General features: G+C 35.4%; 1 protein-coding gene across 20 annotated transcripts in view; it reads left to right on the top strand.

The window, feature by feature from the left end:
* The window catches only part of LOC106876387 (LIM domain-binding protein 2), a 160,990-nt gene that overhangs the window by 119,807 nt on the left and 16,132 nt on the right, over positions 1-25,051 (top strand). For all 20 annotated transcript variants that reach the window (XM_089363100.1, XM_089363106.1, XM_089363105.1 and 17 more), the window contains 4 exons: positions 13,392-13,494; positions 16,197-16,369; positions 17,620-17,742; positions 19,531-19,611. In XM_089363100.1, the coding sequence (XP_089219226.1) occupies positions 13,392-13,494; positions 16,197-16,369; positions 17,620-17,742; positions 19,531-19,611 (480 nt within the window). The remainder of the gene's footprint in view (positions 1-13,391; positions 13,495-16,196; positions 16,370-17,619; positions 17,743-19,530; positions 19,612-25,051) is intronic.

Here is a 25,051-nt window from a genome sequence, read left to right as displayed (position 1 = left end):
GTTGTGAATGTATGCCATGCAGCATCGGCTGTCATAAGAGCCAGTGTTCTTATGGATATTATTGCAGCTGATAATCCTTAGATTTGGTGTCTCCTTCTCCCTATCTTCCTACAATTTAGTGAATGGAGTCAAACTGGATGAGTTGGTTATGAAGATACTAACGTTTTGTGGATCAAATCAAGGGCATTTTACAACTAGTGTCTTTCTCAACCCCACTACCATCATCCAGCAAATATTGTGTTGTGTATGAACTTTCATTGATTTCTTTGGTTTGTTTTAATGGTCTTATATCAATTTATTGTCATGATGATTCAGTTTAATTTTTTCTGTTGTTTTCATGACTTCACTATCTGACCACATGTCTGATAATCATTTGGTTTTATATGTAAAATGTCTAGGTGGGCAAGAAATGTCATTTATCTTGCATACCCAGTGAGGAGACATCTGCAAAGGGGAGCATTCTGTTAGAGAAATGTAGATAGAATTAACCCTTCAAAGACCATCCCTCAGTAACCTCGTTTATACAAGGAAATCTATAATGTAACAAAGATGATCCACAAAAATAAAGTCAACCATTTGTAAAAAAAAAAAAGGCTTTCTCAAAGAGATTGGCCTGTGCGTTCATCTGCATCCTAGGAGTGATTAGAGGGAGATTTGGCTGTTGTTCCAGAAAGTCAACTATGTAGAGGCTCTCTCTCATCTCTTTGGAACACAGCTTCAAAATAAAACCTTGCATATGAGGAACAAATTAGAATTAATCAATTTTCATAACTGGAACCAATTCTGTTCTCTTATTTCTTGATTTAGTTTACTGGCTTTTAAGTTTCATTTTATAAGTGAAAGAACATATGTGTGTTTGTAAATAATGTGAGTTCAAGTCAGAATTATTAGATTGTATGAACTTCACTGTAGATCTTGTCTTCGTTTGATATATCTATCACCTGAGTATGTGGATATGATGTAATGTAGTCCTAGGCTTATAGTTTTTATGTTGATCCCTTGCATTTAATAATCTATACCTAATTTATGCTGCTGTATTTGATCAGGCTAAGAGCATCAGTGACTTTTGTAAGGTAGCAAATTGGCAGACTTATTAAAGCAATGAACAGCCTTTCAGTATTTATTTTGATGTGTTGCATTCTGAGCTAAAATCTTGCCATGGGTATGTTTTCCACTCATCCCTGTGAATGATGGGGTTCAATGAATAAAGTACCAGCTTAAGGTGGTAGACTGGCAGAATTGTTAGAGCATCAGACAGGATCCTTTGTGAGATTTGGGCATTTTGCATTCTTGGTTCAAATCCTGCTGTGACCTTCTTCGGTGGTAGATTGTTCAGTTTAACACCTCGACCTGATTCTTGGGTGACTTTAGCATAGCTTGCTTTGTTACAAGCATTCTAGCCACAGCTCTTGTTTGAGGATATATTTATCCCTCCTAAATAGTAAAAAAAAATTAATTGTAGTGTAAATTAAATAGTGATGCTATAAATGCCACACGAATGTTCAGGAAAATATGTTTTTTCTACCTAACATGATCTAGGGTTAAATGTTGCCCCTATGGCTCTTTGAAGCTCAAGAAACTGGTGCATGTGTGTGTGTGGTGAGAAGTTTTCTAATTCTACACCTTACTGTTTCTGTTTTTGCCATAATTAGCTAGCTGCCTTCTGCTCCACTGTCGCTTTTCCAATATAAACATGTGTACACATATTGAAGATTAAACTGGAGTTATGAAATAATAAAGCACAGTATTGTACATTGAACCCCTGTCACATATTGCTTCACAAAGGCTGCAACTCCAAAATTGATCTCCAAATTCAAAAGTGGTTATGAATTTTTTTACAACTTAAAACTGAGGAACATTGCATAATTTGAGAATAAATGAATTGTCTTTTAATGTAAATATGGTTTTATTTAATTTCTTTGTTTTTTTGTCTCTTCTATACGGACTTGGGCAGGGGTCGTCTATATGTTATGTAGGGAGAAAATCTAAAATTTGTCTTACCTGTATTCTTTCATATGATGATGCAAATATAGTTATTTCATTGACACTTATGTTATTACAAATTATAAGTTACATGTGTGTAAAAGATAACTATATGCTTCTTACCAAGTCCATTTGGTAATGGTGAAAATGATGGGTGGAAACAGGTCCATTTCTGGATTCCACTACATAATTGTATTAATGTGGTGTGGGCATAAATCAAAGATGAGAATATAGGCGTATGTGAATAAAAACCGTAGACATAAGTAGAAATGTATTGTAAACTTAGAAGCATATTTTTATAAACATAAACTATATGTATCCTTACAGTGAAAAGTAGACACTCTGGTTGAACTGTAGGTTGTTATGGATTTTCTCCCTCTATGATCACAAATAGAGATCCTTTATTCATTGCTGTTCTCTGAGAGTAAAGTTGCATACAGCCATTTATAGTATGCACAGACTTAGAACTAAATTGCCTTGCCTAATTTGCTTAACAGTGCTATGCATTAATGAAAATGAATTAATAGAAGTGCTATACAAAGTAGGGCAGTAAAACATATACCTTACATCTGTACTTATCCTACCATTTCAGTTATATTTTTCACATGAGAAGAGGGTGAATATAAATCTGAAATCAGTACCTTAACAAAATTAACTGGATTACTACAATGCAAGTTACTAAATTTTTCTTGCAATTTTGTATAAAAAGTTTATAAGTGTAAAACACTTTGCAACAAACACTTTACTACAAATCTATATATCCTTCTCTTTTAGCTATGAATTGTGTAGTTGTATATGTTGGCTTATGCTGTTTATGTTGGTGGATTAAGAAGGCAAGTAATTAGAAGCATGACCGACTAAGTGCAGTTGATGCTTTTGGCCTTCATGGCCTGGTTATTTCTTCTTTGAAGAACTAGACATGTAGAGACAGTCAAAGACTGTCAGGAGCATATAACCTTTTTTTCTGAAAATGATAAATTGACTTTAGCAGTATGTGTAACACGTTGAGCCATGCATCAATGGCAGTCATTTTGCAGTTCTGTCCAGTCTGTTGATTTTTGGTTTAAGGGATTAATGTTCCATATCAGATCTGAACAAATTTTAAAACTATTCAGTGAATTCCTTAATTGATCATGTGTAGATTTATAACCTACAAACACTTTTCATTTGAAAGTCATTATTATTAATTATCATTTAGAATATTTTGCTTAGTTTTCCCATGAATGCCAACATCCTTCAGGCATGCAGTTATTTATCCAACTTCAAGTTTGGTTTGATGTTGCTGTGATTTTGTGAGATTACTGAAGATCTGTTGTCTCTAGTGCTAACTTAAGTGAGTGACATGTTTAACTTGAAGATCTTAGCTAAGCTTTCAAAATGGATACTGATGAGATGTGGGCTGGCTTCACAGTGTTGCCGACCAAATTGTGTAGCAGTTGTTTACTTTATGGGCTCAATTGGACAAGATTGGCTAAGTTTGTGAAATGAATTTTGATGCTATAAGTATAAAAACAATTGCAGTTTGTTTCAATAGATTTGAGCATTATTGTATTGCTATTCCACAGGCTGCTTGCCTCTCTGACAATCTGTTTATATTTTAGTCCTGAACAAAGCTCACTATTGACACTGTTGTAGAATACCAGGAAAAATATACTGTAGTTCCATTTATTTTTGACTTCTCCAGGTAAGATTGAACAGTGGAAATAAACATCTCTGATTAGTGAACTAAATGAGTGAAGGGCTTTACAACTGAATCGATGAAAGTGTGTGCAGAAGTACACAGCAGGATCACAGGAAACTAGTGATTATCTGCATTAGTAGTCAATGAGTATTAAACACTTCAATAGTGGAATAAATTGGTTTGTTGTATGGGAAAGGAAAAGTCTAATGTTCAAGGCTGTGCTTTTCACTGGAGAAAGCTAAAATGAGCAGCATATGTCTTGCTTGATGATGTCCAGAAAACTAAGTACTGCATGCTGTGTATTGTGGAAACTACTCCATCTGTACAGTGTATAATTGACTAGCTTTGAAGACTAGGTGTTTGTAATCTGTGGAAACTCCTGCTTGAAGCTTGTTGTGACACCTGTGTTGTATTGTGTATCATGGAAACAAGGGTACAATGTACAAAAGCAACATAACAGCTAGGGGACACCTCATGTATTTGAGCAATACTCTTTAATTCCATACTCCTGCATTCTTAGGCCGTTGGAAATAAACATGAGATTTTCTGAGAAAACGGGCACCAAAAGAAATTGTGCAAAAGAATATTTTGTTTCTTCACTTGGGCTTACAAAATAGCAAACTTTGATAACGTTTTAGGTGTTGGGGTGGAGTACCAGAAGAGAACTTATATGAGGTGACTTGACCAACTAGAAATGGCAGCTAAATCACCTTCAGCTCACATTCACTTGTCATGAAGAGTTTATTGTATAATGTAGTCTTAAATGCACTGTATCTGAAGGACTGTTCCAGTTTTTGGACACAAGTCATGACAAAGGCTCGCCTCCAGCTAAACATAATACCAGATATGTAATGAGGATTGGTTTTATAAATATATACACACACACACACACATTATTGAAGATAGCTTTTTTATTTTTGAAATTACCTCCACTTACAGAAATAGAACAATCATTTCTTTACAATTGGGACCAACTCCAAATGAGAAGGAGAGATAATTTCAAGTATCAAGAATTCTCTAAAAATGACATGCCATTAAAGAAAAGAGGACATTTATGAGCACATGTTTCTGCTTCAATAGGCCATTCCGAGTTATTTCTCTTAGCTCATTTTCATTTCGCATGCACACACACACACACACATTGTACATATGTTCATTTCCTATGAATTTGTTTCCTTGTACCATATGCAATGTCGTTTCAAGTGTAAGTTAATAGACATACTAAGCTTATGATGATTTTGTAACTACACAGAATACTTCCACTCACTCTCTTGTATAGACAGTTAGTAATCTTTAAAATACTCTCTGCTTTGTTGGAGTGGGGAAAGTTACTCTGCTTCATTAGTGTAAGTAGCTGAGTATTCCACAGACACATGTCTCCTTCACATAATCTTTTAAACAGAATCATTGTAACACTGTGACCAGCTGAGTACTTCAGGGGCACATGTACTTTTAATGTAATCTTCAGCCACAATCAGTGCAACAAAGCTCAGCTTTTGATATATACATATATATAATGGTACCATAAAATATCAAATAATATAATATATTGATGCAGACGAAGGAATGGCTGAAGTGGTAGTGCTAGATTAAATGCTTTGTGGTATTTATTATGTATTTTTGTTTCCTGGGTTCAAATCTCAATGTTTCTTTTTGCTTGATCCACCTCTTGGGTAATCAAAATAAGTAGTAGGCATGTACTGGTCTGGATTCAATCACAAATTCATGGTCATGATAACTAGTGATACATTGAGAGTATTTCAGTTGGCCATGCTCTCTTCCATGTGTCTATTTTGCAGTTTGTTATTAGCATTGTCACATTGATGAAGACTGCTCTTTGAAATTGCTTTTGCCATATTCCTGGCAAGATACCAGTAGTTTTATGAGAGGCAACCCTATTACCAATGCTCCTCTCTTCTACAAATTCATTTTCTAATCCCAAAATTAATGTGTTGGAAATAAACGCTTTGTAGTGTTCGGTTACATTCACTCCAAATTCAAATTTTGTCTGTTGAATTCGAGTTCCATTCTCTTCAGAGCTTATAAACATTAATACTTGTATATTATGGTTAATGCAAATGAACAACTCGCTATACTGCTCCTCTTTTACAATAAATATTTGGTCCTGTGCCAGTGTTAGAAATCATTACTATTCAATGGATTTGGCCTAAGGTGCCTGTCTCTCTATTGGAATACATGTACAATATATTTCATGTCATTGTATTTTGTTTTCATTTTTATTTTTTCTTACACACTTGAAATAAACACACAACAACCCACAGTTTTGTACTTCATAAAAATCCTTCAATCATTCACCCTTGGGACAATAAAAGAAACTATAATTAAATGGATTTGACTTTCATCCCCACCTGAGATTGTTAGCCATGTGACAAAATTTGAAACCATTATTAAATGGATTTAGAAATTTAATTCTTTTTCTAAACCAGTTCTCTTAATTTGGCCATTAACGTTCTCAGTTATATTCTTGAATGCCACAACTTCTCACTAAGATACAATCAAGGCTTTGTGGTGAGTTAAATGAAAACACTAGTGCTTTTCACCATGGTTTAACAAATTTTGTCTGCTCTTTTGGCAGTGTGCTGAGTTTTGTCTCCTTTAATACCTCCAGAAATGCCATGGGATCACAACCTACCATACATGTCCTTTATTAAAAAGATTTGTGTATGTTACATATATATATATATACACACACACACACACACACACACACACACACACACACACACACACACACACGCACGCGCGCTCGCATACACACATACACAGCTCCCCTCCCCCTCTCTGTTTCTTTGGCATATCAAATACTTTCACTTGCCCAGCTCCCTCTCCCCAACACTATTCAAGTGTTTGCTGCTACATGGAGAAATTCATCCTTAAACAGTTTCATTTTCTTTCACAAAAGGAGAATTTAACAAATGTATATCAAAGGAAATTTTGGTGTTCTTCTGTGATGCTTCAAAAATGTCTTAAATTAAAGGGCTGGAGGTAGAATGAATGTGTCTTGTTTGGTTCCTGAATAAAAGTTTTAAGGTAATATTACTTCCTCTTTGAAGACTGCTTGAACATACAGTAGCAGTAGTAGCAGCAGCACCACCGCCATTACCATCATCAGTAACAACACCACTAACCTCTACCATCAGCAGCAGCACCACCACCTCCACCACCATCAGCAGCTCTGTAGTTGTTAAGTCGTCCATGACTACAACCATTGCTGCTGTTCTGTCGCCGCCGCCGCTGCTGTCTTGTCTGCTGTTTCAGAAAGCAGTAAGTATTGGCAGCAAGCACCATACGTGTGCACACACACGCACTCACTCTCTCTCTCTCTCTCTCTGCAGTAGTGGCAGTGGCTTGCCATATACTGCTACTTGGCTTCCTTGCCTTGCTTTAGTTGGGTAGCCTACAGAATCAATAAAGAGGTCTAGTTGTCATGGCAACATTCCTAGACCTTGGTGTCATCCAGATTTTCGAAAAACTAGGACAGGTGTCTGTTCGTATATCAGATAATGCTATTATTTCTTTAAAAAAAAAATAAATAAATAGAATTTTCATAATTTATTTTCTTTTATATTTTTCTCAAATTTTATGCTTGTAACATAGATTTCAATTAATATTGGAAGCAGTGAAGGGGTATATTTTATTTTAGATTTTCGTATAATTTTATTATATTTAATCATCCATTTATTTATTGATGTCTTCTCAAAGATTTTCTTTTCTTTTCTTTTTTTTTTTTTTTTTTTGTTAAGGTGCATTTTTGAATAGCCACAATTTTGAAATAGCACAGAAATTTTATGAATTTGTTATTGCTTCTTGAGAAAATTAAACCTAAAATAAAATAGACAGCTTTATATAATATATAGTTAGATAGATATAGATATGTATGTATATAATTTGGCTGGACAGGATTGTTTAAGCATCAGACAAAATGCCTTTGTAGCATTCATTCTGGCTCTTTTATATTTTGAGTTCAAATTCTACTGTGGCCAACCAACTTTCCATTTCATCCCTTCATAGTCCTTAACCCTTTAACTACAAAATTTCATAGTTGTTCCCGTAATGATGTTAAATATCTACAAAAAATAGTTTCAAACATAAAATAGATTTATATTTAAAGCTGCTCTCCTGCAGTTAAGGGTAAAGAAATTTTAAGTGGGTACGTCTGATTTTTGCAGTAAAAGGGTTGAAATAGGATAGCAGTCAAGTACTAGTGCCAGTGCTTGCATACCAAAATTGCTAGCAGTGCACCTAAAATTATATTCTGAGTTCAAATTCCACTGAGATCAGCTTTGCATTTCATCCTTCCAGGGTCAATAAAATAGAATGCCAGTTTAGTACCGAGTTGACAATATTGACTAACACTCCTCTCCTCAAAAATGCTGGCATTGTGCCTAAATCAAAAAGCACATCCCTCTGCCATCAATAATATAAAGTGCAAGTCTAACACTGGGGTCAATGACATTAGCTATCAGGCATCATTATTATCATAGTTTAATTTTAGATTTGGTTCTTTTTATTTTGGATTTTGTTTTGTTTTTGTTTTTGTTTTTTCCTTCCTAGTTTGATTTTTTTTCTTCTCATTTTTATTTCTAACATTTAAGTATTTGTCATTCTTCTGGTTTCCAGCTTGCCAGCATTCCATTTCTATCTGAGGCACTAAATCGTAGTTCTTTGTTTCTTGTATGACTTAAACTATCGAAACTGCAAAAGACTATTTGTGCAATAGGTGTATATGTGTGTGCGCGTTTATATATGCACTTACGTATGTGTATGTGTAGATATATATAAATGCACAAAAGTTGCAGTTAAGAAGTTTGCTTTGCAAAGACATGCTTTGGAGTTTGGTACCACTGCACAGTACCTTGTGTGCCTTCCCTGTAATCTTAGAGCAGGCAGAAGCTGAATGAAGCCCTTTGAGGAGGTGGGCGTGCGCTTGTAAATGTTGGTATTCCTTGCTTAAGCAAAATGGTTATGGTGCTGGCATTATTGCCAGTCGTTCTGCTAAGGTGTATAAACAGGTATTAAATGGAGGAATAATGTGTGTGTGTGTGTTATTATTATTATTCATTCGTTTTTACATCCATTTTTCCATGCTGTGATGGGTTGCACAGATATGTTGTTGTGAGGCATTCTTTTCTAGCCGAATGTCCTTGTTACTAAACCATACCTGTTTTACAAAATAAGAGATATCTTATTCCACACATCATCAAAAGTACAAAGCCAACAGCCGACCTGTTGATAGAGGAAGTGGTAGCAACTTCACCACCCATAGCTGTGCGACTTTTGGTGGGAGTGCAAAAGTAAACAAACTCAGACTGATGTATAATGGGCTTCTTTCAGTTTCCATCTATAAAATCCACTTATAAGGCTTTTGTCAGTCCCTGGGCATCACAGAACACATGTACCCAGGGTATCATGCAATGAGACTGAACACAAAACCCCATTATTAAGAAGCGAACTTGTTAACCACATGACCGTGACTACACGTGTTTGTGTGTACACGCACACAACAACATTGCCGTTTCTTATACAACTTCAACATGACCTGGCACAGGTTAAAACTAATTTTTCTATTACTCCTTGTCCCACCAAAGAACTTAAAACTCAAAAGACTTTCTTTTAACTTTATATTCATTCCATGGTCGCTACATCTGCGTGTGCGCACGCACATAGCTATGGAACGAACCATTGACTTTGCACAAACGCACTCAACCGTAGCAATTTTTTCTCCTCGTTTCCATTTCCAAATGTGTTATGTGTTCATGCATATATAGGAGTTGCACATGATGCTTGATTCTGCAGAATTCACTGCGTAGTGATCTTTCTGTATGCTACCCTGTGTGTGTGTGTGTGGTTGAATATGTAAATTTCAAAGAAGCGCAAACGCAAACAAGGAAGTTCCTTGTGTTTTGTATAAATTATTTAATAACGATCAAAAGTTATTGGCGCATCTGAGTGATTAGACATTCGAACTTAACTAGTAGCAATATTGTGGTGGTCACTTCCACTTGAAAAGATGCGCGGAAACAGGCCATTTGAATAATGTGGAGGGAAGCAGCAATTCCCCTACAAATTCCCCAGTTCTACGTATGTAAATAAACCGATATCCAGCTACTTGGTCTGAATCACACTATATTTTTCTGGTTAGTGCTTCTAGATGTGGTCAACCTTCTTGTTTTGTGACCTGGCACTGGGAAAAAAGTGAAAGTAAAAACTAGGTAGAACATAGCCCGCTTTTCAAAAAAGCATTGAGGGTTTTATTTATTTATTTATTTTTTATGTTTAGTTTTGGCTTGATTATATTTAGCTGGTAAGCCAGGTAGCATCATAGAATCTCCCACACTGGCTTACGTAGCCTCCATTTTGAACATGCCATGGAGTTTTGTATGAGGCTTCACAGCTCTTGTATATATGTATGTGCGTATAATCAGCTCCCACACCCGCTCAATGAGTTGGATTTTTCATTTAGCATGTTCTTAATATCTTAGTTATAGATAAGGCTTCCTTCCTTATCTGTCAATTTTGATTCACCAGAACATCAATGGAAAATTTTATTTATTTATTTTTATTTTGCTTAGTAAAAACTGACAAGTGACATGGCTTGTTTATCTCGAAGAAAGGTTATTTTATTTTTTTATTCAAGGGAAGTGACTCTGAAGGATTTTTTTTTATATTTTCATTATAACTTGCTACGGTATCTCTCTCTCTCTCTCTCTCTCTCTCTCTCTCTCTCTCTCTCTCTCTCTCTCTCTCTCTCTCTCTCTCTGTATATATATATATATATATATATATATATATATATATATATATATACATACACGTGTGTCTCTATCAATTCTTTCTCATTTCTATGTCTTTTTCTTTAATTGTCCAGCTTCTATAGTGTCACTATCTCCTCACACGCCTACAAAAAGCAAAAGGTCCCTGAACAAGTACTAATAGTCACTGGTAGTCAGTCTTCTCCATACCTAAGTATCGCTACTGACTCCACTCTCAAAGACCAGGGAGCAGGTTCTCTACTAGGTTTTTGCATGAGTTCTTTTAAACTGGTAAAACCTGTTGAAAACCTAGATTTGTAAGACTATTCACCTGGTTAATAAGGTTGTTGATCCATAAATACTTGCAGAGCTAAACTGTTTTCATGGTTTGGTAGGATAGACACTGTGTGTATGTGTGTTCATGTATTGCCCTTGTTCTAAAAGCATATAAATTTCCCTTCATCTAAGTATCTGTGACCTGAGCTGTGTTAGTCAATCTCATTAGGGTCCTCTATGCAACTGTTCAGCCTGCTAAAAATAGCAACTGAATCTCCCTCAAATCGCATCCCACTCTCTTAGAAAGAAGAAAATGTTAGATAACACTATCCTGAATGTACATTGCCTTCAAAAAAGACAAAATTATCAAAGTTTGAATAATTTTCAGTGAGTTATTATTTATACTGATGGATCAGTGGCTTGAAATGCAGAGTTTTAGATTAAAACAAAAATTAGTGAAACACATTTTCAATAGTTTTTCCTGTTTGTGCTGTATTATTTTGACATGTGCACATGTGCTATGATTGAGTTTACATGTCTCTTTAGATATGCAGATTTTCTATGAAATAAGTGGTTAAATACTGGAAATAAATAAGGGCTTTTGAGTTCTGTCCCAGTGAATGTCCTGCAAACTTGTACGATAATAAATAAATGACATGTGCATATGTGTATAACACACACACACACACACACACACACATTATACAGACCCACATGCTCATCTATGTGCATGCTTCAGCGTGCTGTCTGAAGATGAGTTTCAGTATTTTAAGACTTGTTTTACAGGGAGGAGAGTTTCAAAAAGAAAACAAAAAGAGGGCAAATCTAATACATTTACAAAATCTCAGAGGGCTGTGTATGTGAATATTTTAAAATCGTTTTATGGCTATATTCTTAAATGTAGTATGCAAATTTTTACTTAGCTGAAACAGTACATTTACCAGTTATGACTTGTATGATTATATTTCTAATATAATACATCACACTGGCTGTGTGTTTCAAGTAATTTTGAAAATAACTGAATTTGGAGGAGTTCAGTAAATGAACTGTGTATTGGTTTATTAAACTGATGTCAAAGGCCTGACATCAAAAGGGTTGAATGTCCTACAACATTAAGTTTCATTCTTTTACATTGTGGATTTGACTATGATTTCCTGCCTTCATCACTCCCAACATCACCAGTCACGTGTTTTCAATGGGCAATTCATCTGGTACTTTATATTTATGAAAATAAAGCACCACCTGTTTTTCTATTTACTCAATATTTTTATCTTTTGATCTCTCACTCTCTCTCTCTCTCTCTCACCCACTCACTCACTCACTCACTCACACACACACACACTTCCATCTACTAAATTCTACTCACGAAGTTATTGATCAACCTGAGGCTATGATAAAAGACACTTGTCCAAGGTGTTCTGCAGCAGAATTAAACCTGGACTCACATAGTTCAGAAGTAGTGTTCTTAACAACCATACAACCACACTTTCATTTATGCCAGTGTAAGAAATCAATCATGAATAGGTGTCAGGGGCAGGGAAATTTACAGGTGCCATTTAGTACATTCCTTTTAATTAGAATTCAGATTTTTCTCTGGGGATGGGGCAAGGAAAAAAATAGAAAAAAACCCTCGGCACTGTAGCATGTTATTGTTAGTGGCCATCTAATTTAAATGCTTTATAGAGCATTTTGTTTGTGCCGTTACATTCTGATTTCAAATCTGGTCAGGTGTCGACCTTTCACCTGTCCTTAGTAAATTGCATAAGGTATTACTAATACACTATGCTGGGGTTGGGTGACTCTTCACCACTATTGCACCACCCCCACATGGAGGTAGTGAATTCATAAGAGAATCAGCTAGAATGCTTTGCTTTTTTTTTTCTGCTCTCTGTACTATGAGTTCACTCCACCTTACATCCCTCTGGAGATCAATAAGCAAAATACCATTCAAATACTAGGATTGATTACTCTTCACTTGTTCTTTGTTTTCCTCTTGACATTGGCTGAGTGTGGGGACCAAAAAAACAAGCATTTGCATTGTGGGCCTACTAATGTCTTCACCAACACACTTTTCCTCTCTCTGGAAAAATGGGACTTTGAGGGATTGTCTATGATCTCATTTGATCTGCTAGAAACACTAGCCAAATTTCACACCTTGCTATCTTTAATAATAATAAAAAATTAAAAAATACAGGTGTGCATACGAGTCTGTGGATCAAAGTTGATCTGTGGAAGGGTATAAAAAAACAACCACCACCTCTAGGAAATCAATCTTATGTTAAGTAATTAAAATCTAATGTATTGCCTTTGGTCTGTGATGAAACACCATCTCTGATTGGTTTGTTGCTTAATTCTCAGATCAGCCATGATCCAACAAATGAATGATTAAATGTACTGAATTGTAAAAAAAACCCTCCCCATCTTTATTTTTAGACTTCTTGTATCTAGGTCTATTCAACATTCATAATATTAGAAATAACTCTTATTAAATTTCAAATTTTTTCATAATAATAATTCCAATAATTTTACAGAGCCATTCTTTTTAAAGCTGAGTGTCTTGTTATCTGGCACTTTACTGATTTTGTCTTGTACAACTCTTACATAGAAATATATTGAAGCAATATTCAGTTTGTTTTTGACACATTAAATTTATTCTCTCTCTCTTTATTATCTCACAGGAAAGTGATAATCTTTGGTGGGATGCCTTTGCAACAGAATTCTTTGAAGATGATGCAACATTAACTTTAACATTCTGTTTAGAAGATGGTCTAAAACGATACAGTGAGTATCCTATAATTTTGTCTCTTCTCTCTGCTCTTTAGTTTTTTTGTTTTTTTTTAAATTTTTATTAATCTATATTTTGAAAAGTCTCCTTTGTATCTTTATATGAATGTTTAAGGATTAGACTATTACAGTTGCTCCTTCTCTTCAGAGCTTGCTAGTCTCCTGTCACTTCCACTCAGGCAATTTAATCTCACCCATGCACTGTCCACCCTGCACTAACCACTACATCCAGTCCTACCTTCAAGAAGAATATTAGTTTCAAATTTTGGTACAAAGCTAGCAAGTTTGATGGGGAGATAAGTCGATTTTTATTGACCCCAGTGCTCAACTGGTACTTATTTTATCAACTCCCAAAAGGATGAAAGGCAACGTCAACTCTGGCGGAATCTGAACTCAGAATATAAAGACAGATGAAATGCCACTAAGCATTTTGCTCAGCATGCTAGCAGTTCTGCCAGCTTGTTGCTTTATTCAAGAAGAAGAATTATTAACTGCATCAGTTTCATTGATCTCAGAGTACTTCCAAAAGCTATGGGCACTGCTCCTTTCTCTAAACCAAACCAATAAAAGTCACTGAAAAAATGTTAACTCATTGTAGTATCATACATTAGTGTGTAATAATACTGAGCACAGTGGATGGAAAAATTGATATAAAATATTGCATAAAATGCCTTGCTATATTTCATTAAATTTTTTTGCATTTCAAGTTTGAACCTCTTTACAGACAACCTTTCTTCTCAATTCCAGCATGATTCTTGTTCATACTGCCTCTTATTACTTTAGCAGTACTACTATTACTCTTCTCCTAGACAGGTTGCCTTCCTTTGTGATATAAGGAACCTTGTGTCTCTTGTCTTCAAAATACAGCAGTCCCCTTTTATACTATAGTGGCTACCCTGTCTCCTAGCTGAGTCAACTTCGTTGCAAATTGAGAAGCTTTATATCTACATTGTGGGTTTATGAAACAATGTGGCTGGTACAAGAGTTCGGGGTGGGAGTTAAATTGTGTGGCAATTAGTGAGTGGAAAGATGGAAAATAGTCAAATTCATTTTCTTTGCTTTCTCCGTCCTTCTGGTACTTTGTTTTCTTACAATAGAGTATCTTGCAATTTATATATTCACCCATCTGGACAGTGATTCTCACAGTATAGTAGTATCTTGTTGATTTAATAATTCAACATTCCTATACACATATTCTCCCATCTGGGCTGTTTCATTGACAATACTGCTCCGCAGTAGTGGTGGTGTTTGTATAATTATATGTATGTGAACTGGGGCAGTGAAAAATTCTTCTGTCCAGGGGAACAGTGAATTTGCATTCCTCTGATATAAGCTGACAAACCACTACAATATCTACTCAACCATATCATTCTATATATGATTTAATAAGTGGATTTAATAACATGACCTAAGTCTTAACTTCAAAAGTGTTTGTCAAGTGAATGTGTAGATGTGTGTAAGGTTTTCTATATTTTTAAATGTTTCCCATGTCTTTCTATATAAATGTTTAGCAATTAGATTTTTTTTTTTTTTCTTTGTAAGATCTACATGTAATGGTTGTGGTTCATATTTTATTGTTTTCTGAAGTCAGAGATAAGCCCAGATCATTTTGACAGTTGAGTGTAAACTTAAACTTTGTAATGAAGTGAGCTTCCATAGTTTTATGATACTCCATGTTACATTTGACCCCTCTCTTTTTTACACACACACACACATAGTAATTCAAATGTTCCTAACAGATCAGTTGAACTTCTTAATGTACATCTTAGCTCTTTCTCTCACATTACCCATTTCCTCACCACAATTCAATGCATTACATTAACTAGACTGTTTTGTATTAAACATGTTAATTTATAACATGGTTGTTAAGCACTTTATTAACCTGGCTTATGGCCCTCACTACTGAAATACCATTTATTTCAACAGTAGGGCAGAGGGATTATTTCAAATGCATTGCCTGCATTGTTTAGCTTTGGGTCAACTTTGAACCAAGCAGATTTATGACCAAAGATGTTCCAGTTATATTACCCCACCTTCTATTCACTCAGTGTATATGAGTCCTTTCATTTTTTATGACAATAGAGCGTGATCTGAAAGGAATTTATCTGCCTTTTTAAACAAATTGAATGACCTCACTGCTCATAGTAAGAGTTATAGCGGAAGATTGTGTGTGTGTGTGTGTACTTTCTATGAAAACTAGACAGAGTCAAACTACTTTAGAAAATGGGGAATATCATAATGACAGTACAACGTTCAGCAAATCATCTGTAAATTACTGCTCTAGATTGTTCTAGCTATTCACTCCATTTACTCTTTTAGCTGGTTTCAGTCATTGGATTACAACAAGTGACTGGGTTTTAGTCAATTATAATGTCCCCAGTACTTTGTAGCTAAATTTCCATCTACCAAATTTCATTCACAAGTCTTTGGTTGCACCAAGGCTATTACAGAAGACACTTGCCTGAAGTTTCACACAATGAAATCAAGTCCAGAGCCATGTGGTTGAAGTGTAAAGTTTCATTCATGACTAGCTGAAGGGATTTGGAGATCAAATCAGTCCGTTAACATTCATTCTGAAATTGGTTAGGAATAGAGTCTGAAAAGAACTCAAGTTAGACTCTTTTGTGAATTTGTTAACCTTGAACTCATAGTAACCTTTTCTGATTTTCTTTTTCTTTCTATTTTTTTCACCATTTCAGCAATTGGACGGACTTTAATACCTCGCTATTTTCGCAGTATATTTGAAGGTGGCATAACAGATCTCTACTACTTACTAAAACATCCCAAAGAATCATTCCATAATACAACCATTTCACTAGACTGTGACCAGGCTATGATGATCACCCATCATGGCAAACCCATGTTTACTAAGGTACTGACTAAACTGAATTTACATTTTATTTGTCAAAAACTCATCTTAGACATTTAATTGTTTTTCTGCTTGTGTCTACATACAAAAATATAGAGTATCTTAAATGTATTGTGAAAAACCTATTTGGATGTACAGTGGGAGTTGAGAAAGTTGCTTTTTTTTTTTAATGCTTAGGCCCTAGGACAGCCCTAATTAAACAGATAGGTTTGTGTTTGTTTTGGGTTTTTTTTAATAAGAATTACATTATCAAATGTATTTCTTTGTTTAACATGGAAGGGTGTGATTTGAGATAGATTTGGCTGTTATTTCTAGCAATGTAGCTTTCTTATTGCTTTGCGACAATGAGCATGCCCAAAATTGGTGAGATATTTACTAGCTAACAAGATGAGATCTGTGGTTTGCATTTGGCTCCTGACATTGTATTGTGTTTGTGGCCCAGACATTCAACTCTCATCAAACAGGTTCATTCACCAAAGTAATCATTCATTGTAAAATCAACTCAATCCATTGGCTTTTAGTGCTGAGTTTGATTCCTCCTGTGAGGGAAATATTTAGACTTGTGCTTGACCAATTTTTCATACAAGAGATTTACTTCATCCATGTAATGCTGAGAAGAATATTGATAACTGCCTAGGAAGTCTGTATGGTCTAGATGTTTAAAACGTCAGGGGTAAGCAAGAGAAAATTTATTAGCTGGGACTGTCAACAAAAGAAGCTGTCTAAACTTCTTGCCTACATATACACAGATTTGTTGCTAGAAGTGCTTTGAAGTTATCCATGGAGGCAAGTGAAAATAATATTATAATACTCAAAAGTTCCATACAACCAGGAGAAGATAGTCAATCAGGAGTGGCGATTTCAAAGCACAAATTGGTCTATTTGTAAGTACAAAGCTGCAATCCATGTTCATGAAAAGTAGCATGCAGCTCATGGGTGGATCAAATCAATTTTGTTTATAATGTTGCAAACACAATGGGGAAAGTGTGAGTTATTTATCATTGTACCTTATATATAAGAATTTGTGGTTAGGTAATAGTGTGGATTTTTTTGTTTTTTTTTTGTGGGGGGAAGTGGTCACAAAATTATGATTATTGTCAACACTTTCAAACATGAACAGTTATGTATCTTGAAACCAGGGGTTGTTTCAGATGGGTTGGCATCAGAATAGTTAATGAATGTTTGTGTGTGGTGTGCGTGTGCAGATATAAAAATGGAAGATGTCATGAACTCTCTTTTATCTAATTCTACAGGTAGTCACTGAAGGAAGATTGATTTTAGAATTTACATTTGATGACCTCATGAGAATTCGATCATGGCATTTTGCTACCAGACAACATCGAGAATTAATTCCAAGAAGTGTAATAGCAATGCAGGTAATGTTTCTTATTTTATAAAAATGGCACATTATTCCTATGAACTTATTGGCATATCTCCCTTCTGCTTTCTCTTTCTCACTCTCACACTCATATATATATATATATATATATGTGTGTGTGTATGTATTTGAACAGGCTGGACAGCTCGGAGAGCTGCACCAGGATCCAATTGTCTGTTTTGACATGGTTTCTATAGCTGGATGCCCTTCCTAATGCCAACCATTTTACAGAGTGTGCTGAGTGCTTTTACATGTCACCAGCATATAGAAAACTGTATGTATATTTGATATAAACACATGTGTACACAAATCATGAATGATGGTTCTGTGCCATGTAGTATAGCACAATGCAATGTCTGTAGTGATAATAATGAGATGAGATAGCCAAGTACTGTATAATTAAGGTATTGGACTACCTGCTTATCGGTCATAAGTTCAAATCCACTGCAGTATTTTATTGTGTTTCTGGTCAGAGCACTTCATTCTCTGATCATATTGAAATGGTGTTTGCAAATTGATTGATATTCTATCCTGAGAGAGATTTATATTTCTCATATAGATTAACATTAGAGCTAAGCCCCAACCTTTAAGTTGGCATGGGAGACCTATTTTAGTATGGTCTGAGCATATGATGATGCAGACGTTATTGTAGTGTATTTGATAATGTTGTAACTAATGTGTTGGGCTACCTATCATGTTTATTAACTCTGGATTTCTTGTAGAAATGGTCATGATAGCTGATGACACAGACACATTGTTGCCATCGTCATCTTCGAATTCAATTAGATGAATACTTCTACATCATTAAATATTCCACTTATTAAGCTTAATGTGTAGGATAGGTAAAACACCTTACTCCACACTATTCTGATCATTTTCTGTACAAACGAGTCAATAAAGAAGCTTCTATGTCAAGCATAGACAACCTCTTTTGATAAGCAGGCTGTAAGGGGCATGGCTCATCATCTGATGAGCTACACTACAAATAAAATTCAAGGTGGTTTTCCATTCAGTATGGGCTGCAGTTTGTCCATGGTTGTTCAATGTTGTTTGATATGCTAGAATAATAACAGTCAAATAAAAAATGGAATAACCCATTGAAGAAGCAGTCCAATGACTCACAACAATATGATGGTCATCTAAGGTACATAACTCTGTTTGCTCCGGTTTGGCACACCCTATTTCATGGTTGAATGGTTACCTGTAGAGCATCCAACTGTAAAAAATATGTTCTCCACAGAGTGTTGTGAAGATACATCTGAAATTTATAGACTTGGCCAACCCATATCTGCATAGGAATTACTTTATATAAGAAAGAAGTGGTTAAATGTAGGAGATTAAAAATTATGACCTTGCTGTTCTAGGTTGTCTTGTTTTGTTGGTTTATAAATACTACTATATACTTAACTGCTTTGATTATCTATCTATATACAAATTAATGTTTAAAATATGGCTAAAACATTTTTCAAATAAATTCCTTTTTAAAGTTTTTCAAGTTTAAACATTTAAATGTTTCTTGAGTATGAGTGACAAACACACAAAACATGAATATTCAACAGACATATGTGGTCAGTACCTTTGAAAAACTTAACACAGGATCTATTTATGCTATTATATGGTCACAGTTGCAATGTGACAGTTGTTAAAGGAATTTTTACTTCCCTTCCCATTTTAGATAGATAGATGTGTATAACTGTAAGCATCTGTTTTTATTTATTTACATATATATATATGTGTACATATATACTATATATGCAAAATGACTTTTTTCTTCTTTCTCTTACAGCAAGATCCTGCTATGGTTGAACAATTAAGTAAAAATATTACTAGACAGGGTCTGACAAATTATACACTTAACTTTTTACGGGTGAGTAATTTCTCCACACAATTGTTTTTCTTTTGTTTGTAACCAGAATTAGAAAAATATGTCTAACAAATTGGTGAGCTGCAACTTACTTCTTGTAGTGTAAGGGCCTTATTAAAAGTGGTAGCTGTAGTTAGTACTAGTAGTGGCAAGAACTATATTTATTTTGACAGTCAGCATTAAAGAAGTTGATAGCACCAGCTTTGGAGCCTCTTCCACCTCCATGTCAGCCTTAGATTGTGAAGAACAACTATTATTAATATGTATGCTGCCTGCATAAAATCTGATGATATGTATTTAACATATGTATATATAAATATAAGCGGAGGTGTATGGCTTAGTGGTTAGGGTGTTGAACTCATGATCGCGAGATTGTGGTTTCAATTCCTGGATTGGGTGATGTGCTGTGATCTTGAGCAAAACATTTCATTTCATTTCACTGGGCCGCTCAGCTTGTAAAAATGAGTAATCCTGCGACAAACATATATATTCCAGGGAGGAATATATATGCCTGAGAAACCAGGAAACCGACTCTATGCTCCTTACAGAGTACTGTGGACTAACCATAATATTATGAAGATTTAGTTGACTATTGTCTTTTTTGTACAAAGCAAAGATTTGCTTTAAAAATTGAAGAGACAATAGACACACCCTGCATGCTTTTTGCAATACTGTTGTGGCATTCTGTATTTACTGCTGTTGCCTCCATGACTGGATGCTACCTATCTATACCTATCCATTTGCTAACAATTTAAATGTGTTCTGTAATTTAATTGTTGTTTTGCCCAAGGTCAATCCTAATACAGCAGACCTATGAAAAATGGCATTCCAGCCATGGCCATCCTGTGTTTTTGTATATCAGGAACTGCATCATATGATGTGTCCTTTATTTTGCTATTTCTATCAGACTGTGCAAGCACAAGGAACTCCTTTGTTGGCCTGTTCTTTTTTTGTGTGTGCTGTGAAGGGAATAATTACTTGAGATTTTATCATCTTGCTAAATCTGGAGGGGAGGGGATTCTTCCCATCCCCACACACCCCTACCCCACTCCAAGAAAGAAGTGTGCCCTTCTAGATAATGTTATTACACCCTTTTCTTCGGGAATTATATTCCCTTCTGATCTTGTAAATCTTGTGTCCTCCCTTCGAAAAATTCCTGGAGCTCCACTTGTGGCCATTGCTACACCATTAGGGAAGGCAACACAACTGACATTTTTCGTTTGTTTTGTTTTGTTTTTTTTAATCCATATTTTTAAGAGTTTAATAATTTAAGTTAGAGAACAAAAACAATTTTAAATGAGGCTGAAACAGCAATTTAAAGGACTGCATGGAGAAGAATTAATATATTTAAATACCAGTTTTTCAGCAACTTTCAGTGCCAGTAAATAGTAACACTGAGATGCATTGACTTTGAGGTTAAAGTACCTGTTCAAATGATAGCTGTCATAAAAAAAAAGATCTTTTTAATCTTGTTTCCAGCATGGCTGCAGTCAAATGACTGAAACAAGTCGGAAAATACCACTTACTATTGCCATTGTGCTTGTTCCCTTGGTCATGGCACACAACTCTGCTTGCTCCAATTTAACAGTATTAATAAAATAATTTTTTTTAATTTCTTTACTTTACTGTTGTGTGATTAATACTAAGACAACCTTGCTGTAGAAGCATTTCTATTGCTCAACCTTCCCTACTTGTTATACAGAAGGGTGTTTGTAATTAAAGTTACATATCATGGGGAAGGATGAGATAGATTGATGAGGTTTTTTTGTTTTTTGTTTTTTCTATGAGTAACCAGACAGCAAAAAGACTCAGCAAAAGCAGAACACTTGTTAGATTGCAGACAATTTGGGGTCATACTTTCAAGGATTTTAGTTAGTCATATCAATTCCAGCCTGGTACCTTTTTATTTGTATGGTTGTGTGGTCAAAAAGTTTGCTTCAAGTGGTTTCAGGTTCAATCCTGCTCTGTGGCACCTTGGGTCTTCTACTACAGCCCTTTATCAACCAATGCCTTGTGAGTGGAATTGGTAGACAGACTGCATGGAAACCTGTCATGTGGATGGTTATATTGTATGGCATCTAAGCATGAAACCACATGAGCAAAAGCAGTCATGTTGACAATTCCTGAGACAAATGGAATAAAAACCTCTTACTTGAAAAACACATGGGTCGCTTCCTCCACGAGGTTCAGTATCCTGAGAGCAGGGCTCTTCCACCTAGATCACCTGGCACTTCTTACATGCTACATCTAATTCCTCTCATACACTTTTTTTCCTAAGCTCATCTGTGCTTCATCTTTCATAGACACTAACATAATTCATCCAGCCAAACAAGCTCACATCATTTCTTTCTAGACTTCATGCAACATAACACCTCATAATCTCATAATCTGTCCTTCATTCAGTGAGAGAAGCCTTTTGCTGATATCAGCAATAATGGCTCCTGAATTTTTTCCATACTGTTGTTACTCTGGTTATTCTACTTTCTGGGCATCCACCTCCATTGCTAATTAGGTCACCTAGGTAAGAGAAGATGTCAGTTCTGGGCAATCATCCTGATACTTGAAAGAATTTCTTTCACTGATGTTCTTACTGCTAACTACCCTGGTGCATCTTCTACGTACCAATATTTTCTTCTTTATTATTCTGCCTGTGATCCCAATGTACCTCCTGTATACTTCCTAACTACTTCTTTCTTGCATCTGAGCATAGCTTCTTCTGAAATGACAGAAGTCATCAGCACACAGGACTTTCATATGAAACCCTAGCTCCCGTTACTAATTAATATTATTATTATTATTAGGTGCAGTAAACTGAAGTGGTTGTGTGCTTTGGGAAATGTTTTGTGGTTTTTAGTTATTTTTTCTAAAATTCAAACCTTGCTACTGTTCTCTCTGCCTTTCATGCATCCAGTAATATACTGAGGTCAAAACTAACTGTTGTTATTAGTGATAGCAGTGTTTAGTATTTAGTCAGGTCTTTATTGCATTCTGAGTTCAAATCTCACCATAGCAACATTGCTTTTCATCTTTTTGGGTTTATACTGGGGTTAACTTAAATTGACTCTACCCACCTCCAATGTTTGTGATCTAGTAATAAAGTTACAAATTACTATTGGCACTGTCATGTCACTAAAGACTGCACAATGCTTCCCATCAAATGCTAATTTATTTGTAGTTTCAATGCTGGAATTTAAAGATGTTGCAAATTAAAGATACTAACAGCTTCTACAAAACGGTCTGTATTTAATATTATTACATTGATTGTTATATGAACAACCCTGCCTAGCAAATTTCATTACCCCTATTTCAAGCCATTTTTACAAACATAGGCTTTGTATAAATATGTCTTACTGTATAGAGCTAAAACATTTCCCAAGTTGTTTCCCAAAGATTCTTCTCTCTAAGCCACTGTCACTTCAAATTATGTGCACTGAATTCAACAGTGTTTCATCCACTCAGTATGTTTCATTGTATCTATAATTCATCCCATCTGCTCATGCATTACATACCTGGCTAGAACTATACTAGTTCCTGCAAGGACTGGTTGCTCTACAAATATATATTATGGAGGCATTGTTTTACAGCAGTATGCCCTTATTATCGCCTACCCTTAACATGCTTTTCAAGTAAGGAATTTTTCATTCCTCTCTTCTTCAAAAGTGATGGGATAGGGGACAATTTTGTTGATAGAGGACATCAAGAAACATAACTTATTTGTAGCTGAATGCAGAATGTAAACATTCAAATGCACACACACATGCAAACACAACAGAGCAGGCTTCTGAAGTTTCCATTTACAAAGCATTTGATAACCTGAGGTTATAGGGGAACACATTTGCCTAAGGTACTGCAGAGGAACCCAATAATCTATTATATATATATATTATCATCAGTATCATCAATATATGTGTATGGTGCTGTTTATCCTAGGTTTGTCATGGTCCCCAATTTAAAGGCACTACTGAGTGTGAGGGAATCGTGTGATGCTACTGAGCAACTATAAGTAAACTCAATGCCTTAATTAATTTCCTTCATACAATGGAGGTGTTAGTGATTGAGTATTAGTTCACTAGCACTCATTGACCTCTGAACTTTTGAATTCAAATCACTGATGCTGATAAATTATTATTATTATTATTATTCCGCTAGGTCAACTTTGCCTTTCATCCTTTTGGGGTTGATGAAATAAGTACCAGTTGAGTGGGGTGGGGGTCAATGTAATCAACTGGCCCCTTCCCTGAAAATTTTAAGCCTTGTTCTGATAGTAAAAAAAAATTCAAGCAGCATGGTGGCAGAACCGTTAGCATGCCAGGAAAAATGCTTAGCAGCATTTCGTCTGTCTTTATGTTCTGAGTTCAAACTCCGCTGAGGTCGACTGCTTTTCATTCCTTCGGGGTCAATAAATTAAATACCAGTTGAGCACTGGGGCCAATGGAATCGACTTACCCACTCCCCCAAAATTGCTGGCCTTGTGCCAAAATTTGAAATCATCATCATCATCATCATTATTATTATTATTAGGCAGTGAGCTAGCAGAATCATTAGAGCATCGAACAAAATGCTCTGCAGTATTTGTTTCAACCCTACATTCTGAGTTCTGTTACTGCTGAGCTCAACTTTGCCTTTTATCTTCCTGGGTGGTCACTAAAATAAAGTACCATTGAAGCACGGGGTTCAATGGTATTGATGAGACCCACCCCCATCCCTAGCAAAATTGTTTAAGCATCAAAAAAGAAAAACAATAACTTGGTATATTTGTCCCAGTCTGTCTGTTCTGAGTTCAAATCCTGCCGAGATCAGCTTTGTCATTTCTCCTTTTAGAGTCAATAAAATAAAGTACCAGACAAATATTGGGGTTCATGTTATCAACTAACTCCCTCCCTTCAAAATTGCTGGCCTTTACTTAAATTAGAAACAGTATTTGTTGCTTCATAGTCGCCAGATAACTTGTGGAAAGGGGAACCCCTGCAATAATGGCAAAGTATTGTAGTAAATTTATTTAATCCCACTGTACTGTGCTTTGTGAGCTGTCTCCTACAATAGCTTTGGGTTGATCTCAGCCTTATGAATAAAATTTAGTTAATGGAAACTGCAGAAGTCCATCAAAACAACTATATCAGAATCCACTACATTACAAATATTCCGGTTAGGCCTGAGAATAAACCCACAAGTAATGGTTTCTTCTGCTCTTTCCCCTCAACATTCTAACAATCATAGGTGTTGTTCTTACTCTTTTGGTTAATTCATGGAATAAAAAAATGTTTAACCCTTTAGCATTCAGATTGTGTCATATGTAAGACTTATTCATTCACATTGTTTTGAATCAATCCTGCATTAGCTCATAGTTTTAAGATTTCAATAATGTAATTGTTTATCTTGAGAATGAGATTGTAGGATAGGTGTGAAAGGCCAGATTTGAATGGTTTGAGCATAAAATAGAATA

This window comes from Octopus bimaculoides, chromosome 14 (genome assembly GCF_046866305.1).
Source record: "Octopus bimaculoides isolate indiv1 chromosome 14, ASM4686630v1, whole genome shotgun sequence".
NCBI lineage: Eukaryota > Metazoa > Mollusca > Cephalopoda > Octopoda > Octopodidae > Octopus > Octopus bimaculoides.
This window is presented reverse-complemented; position numbering and strand designations above follow the sequence as displayed.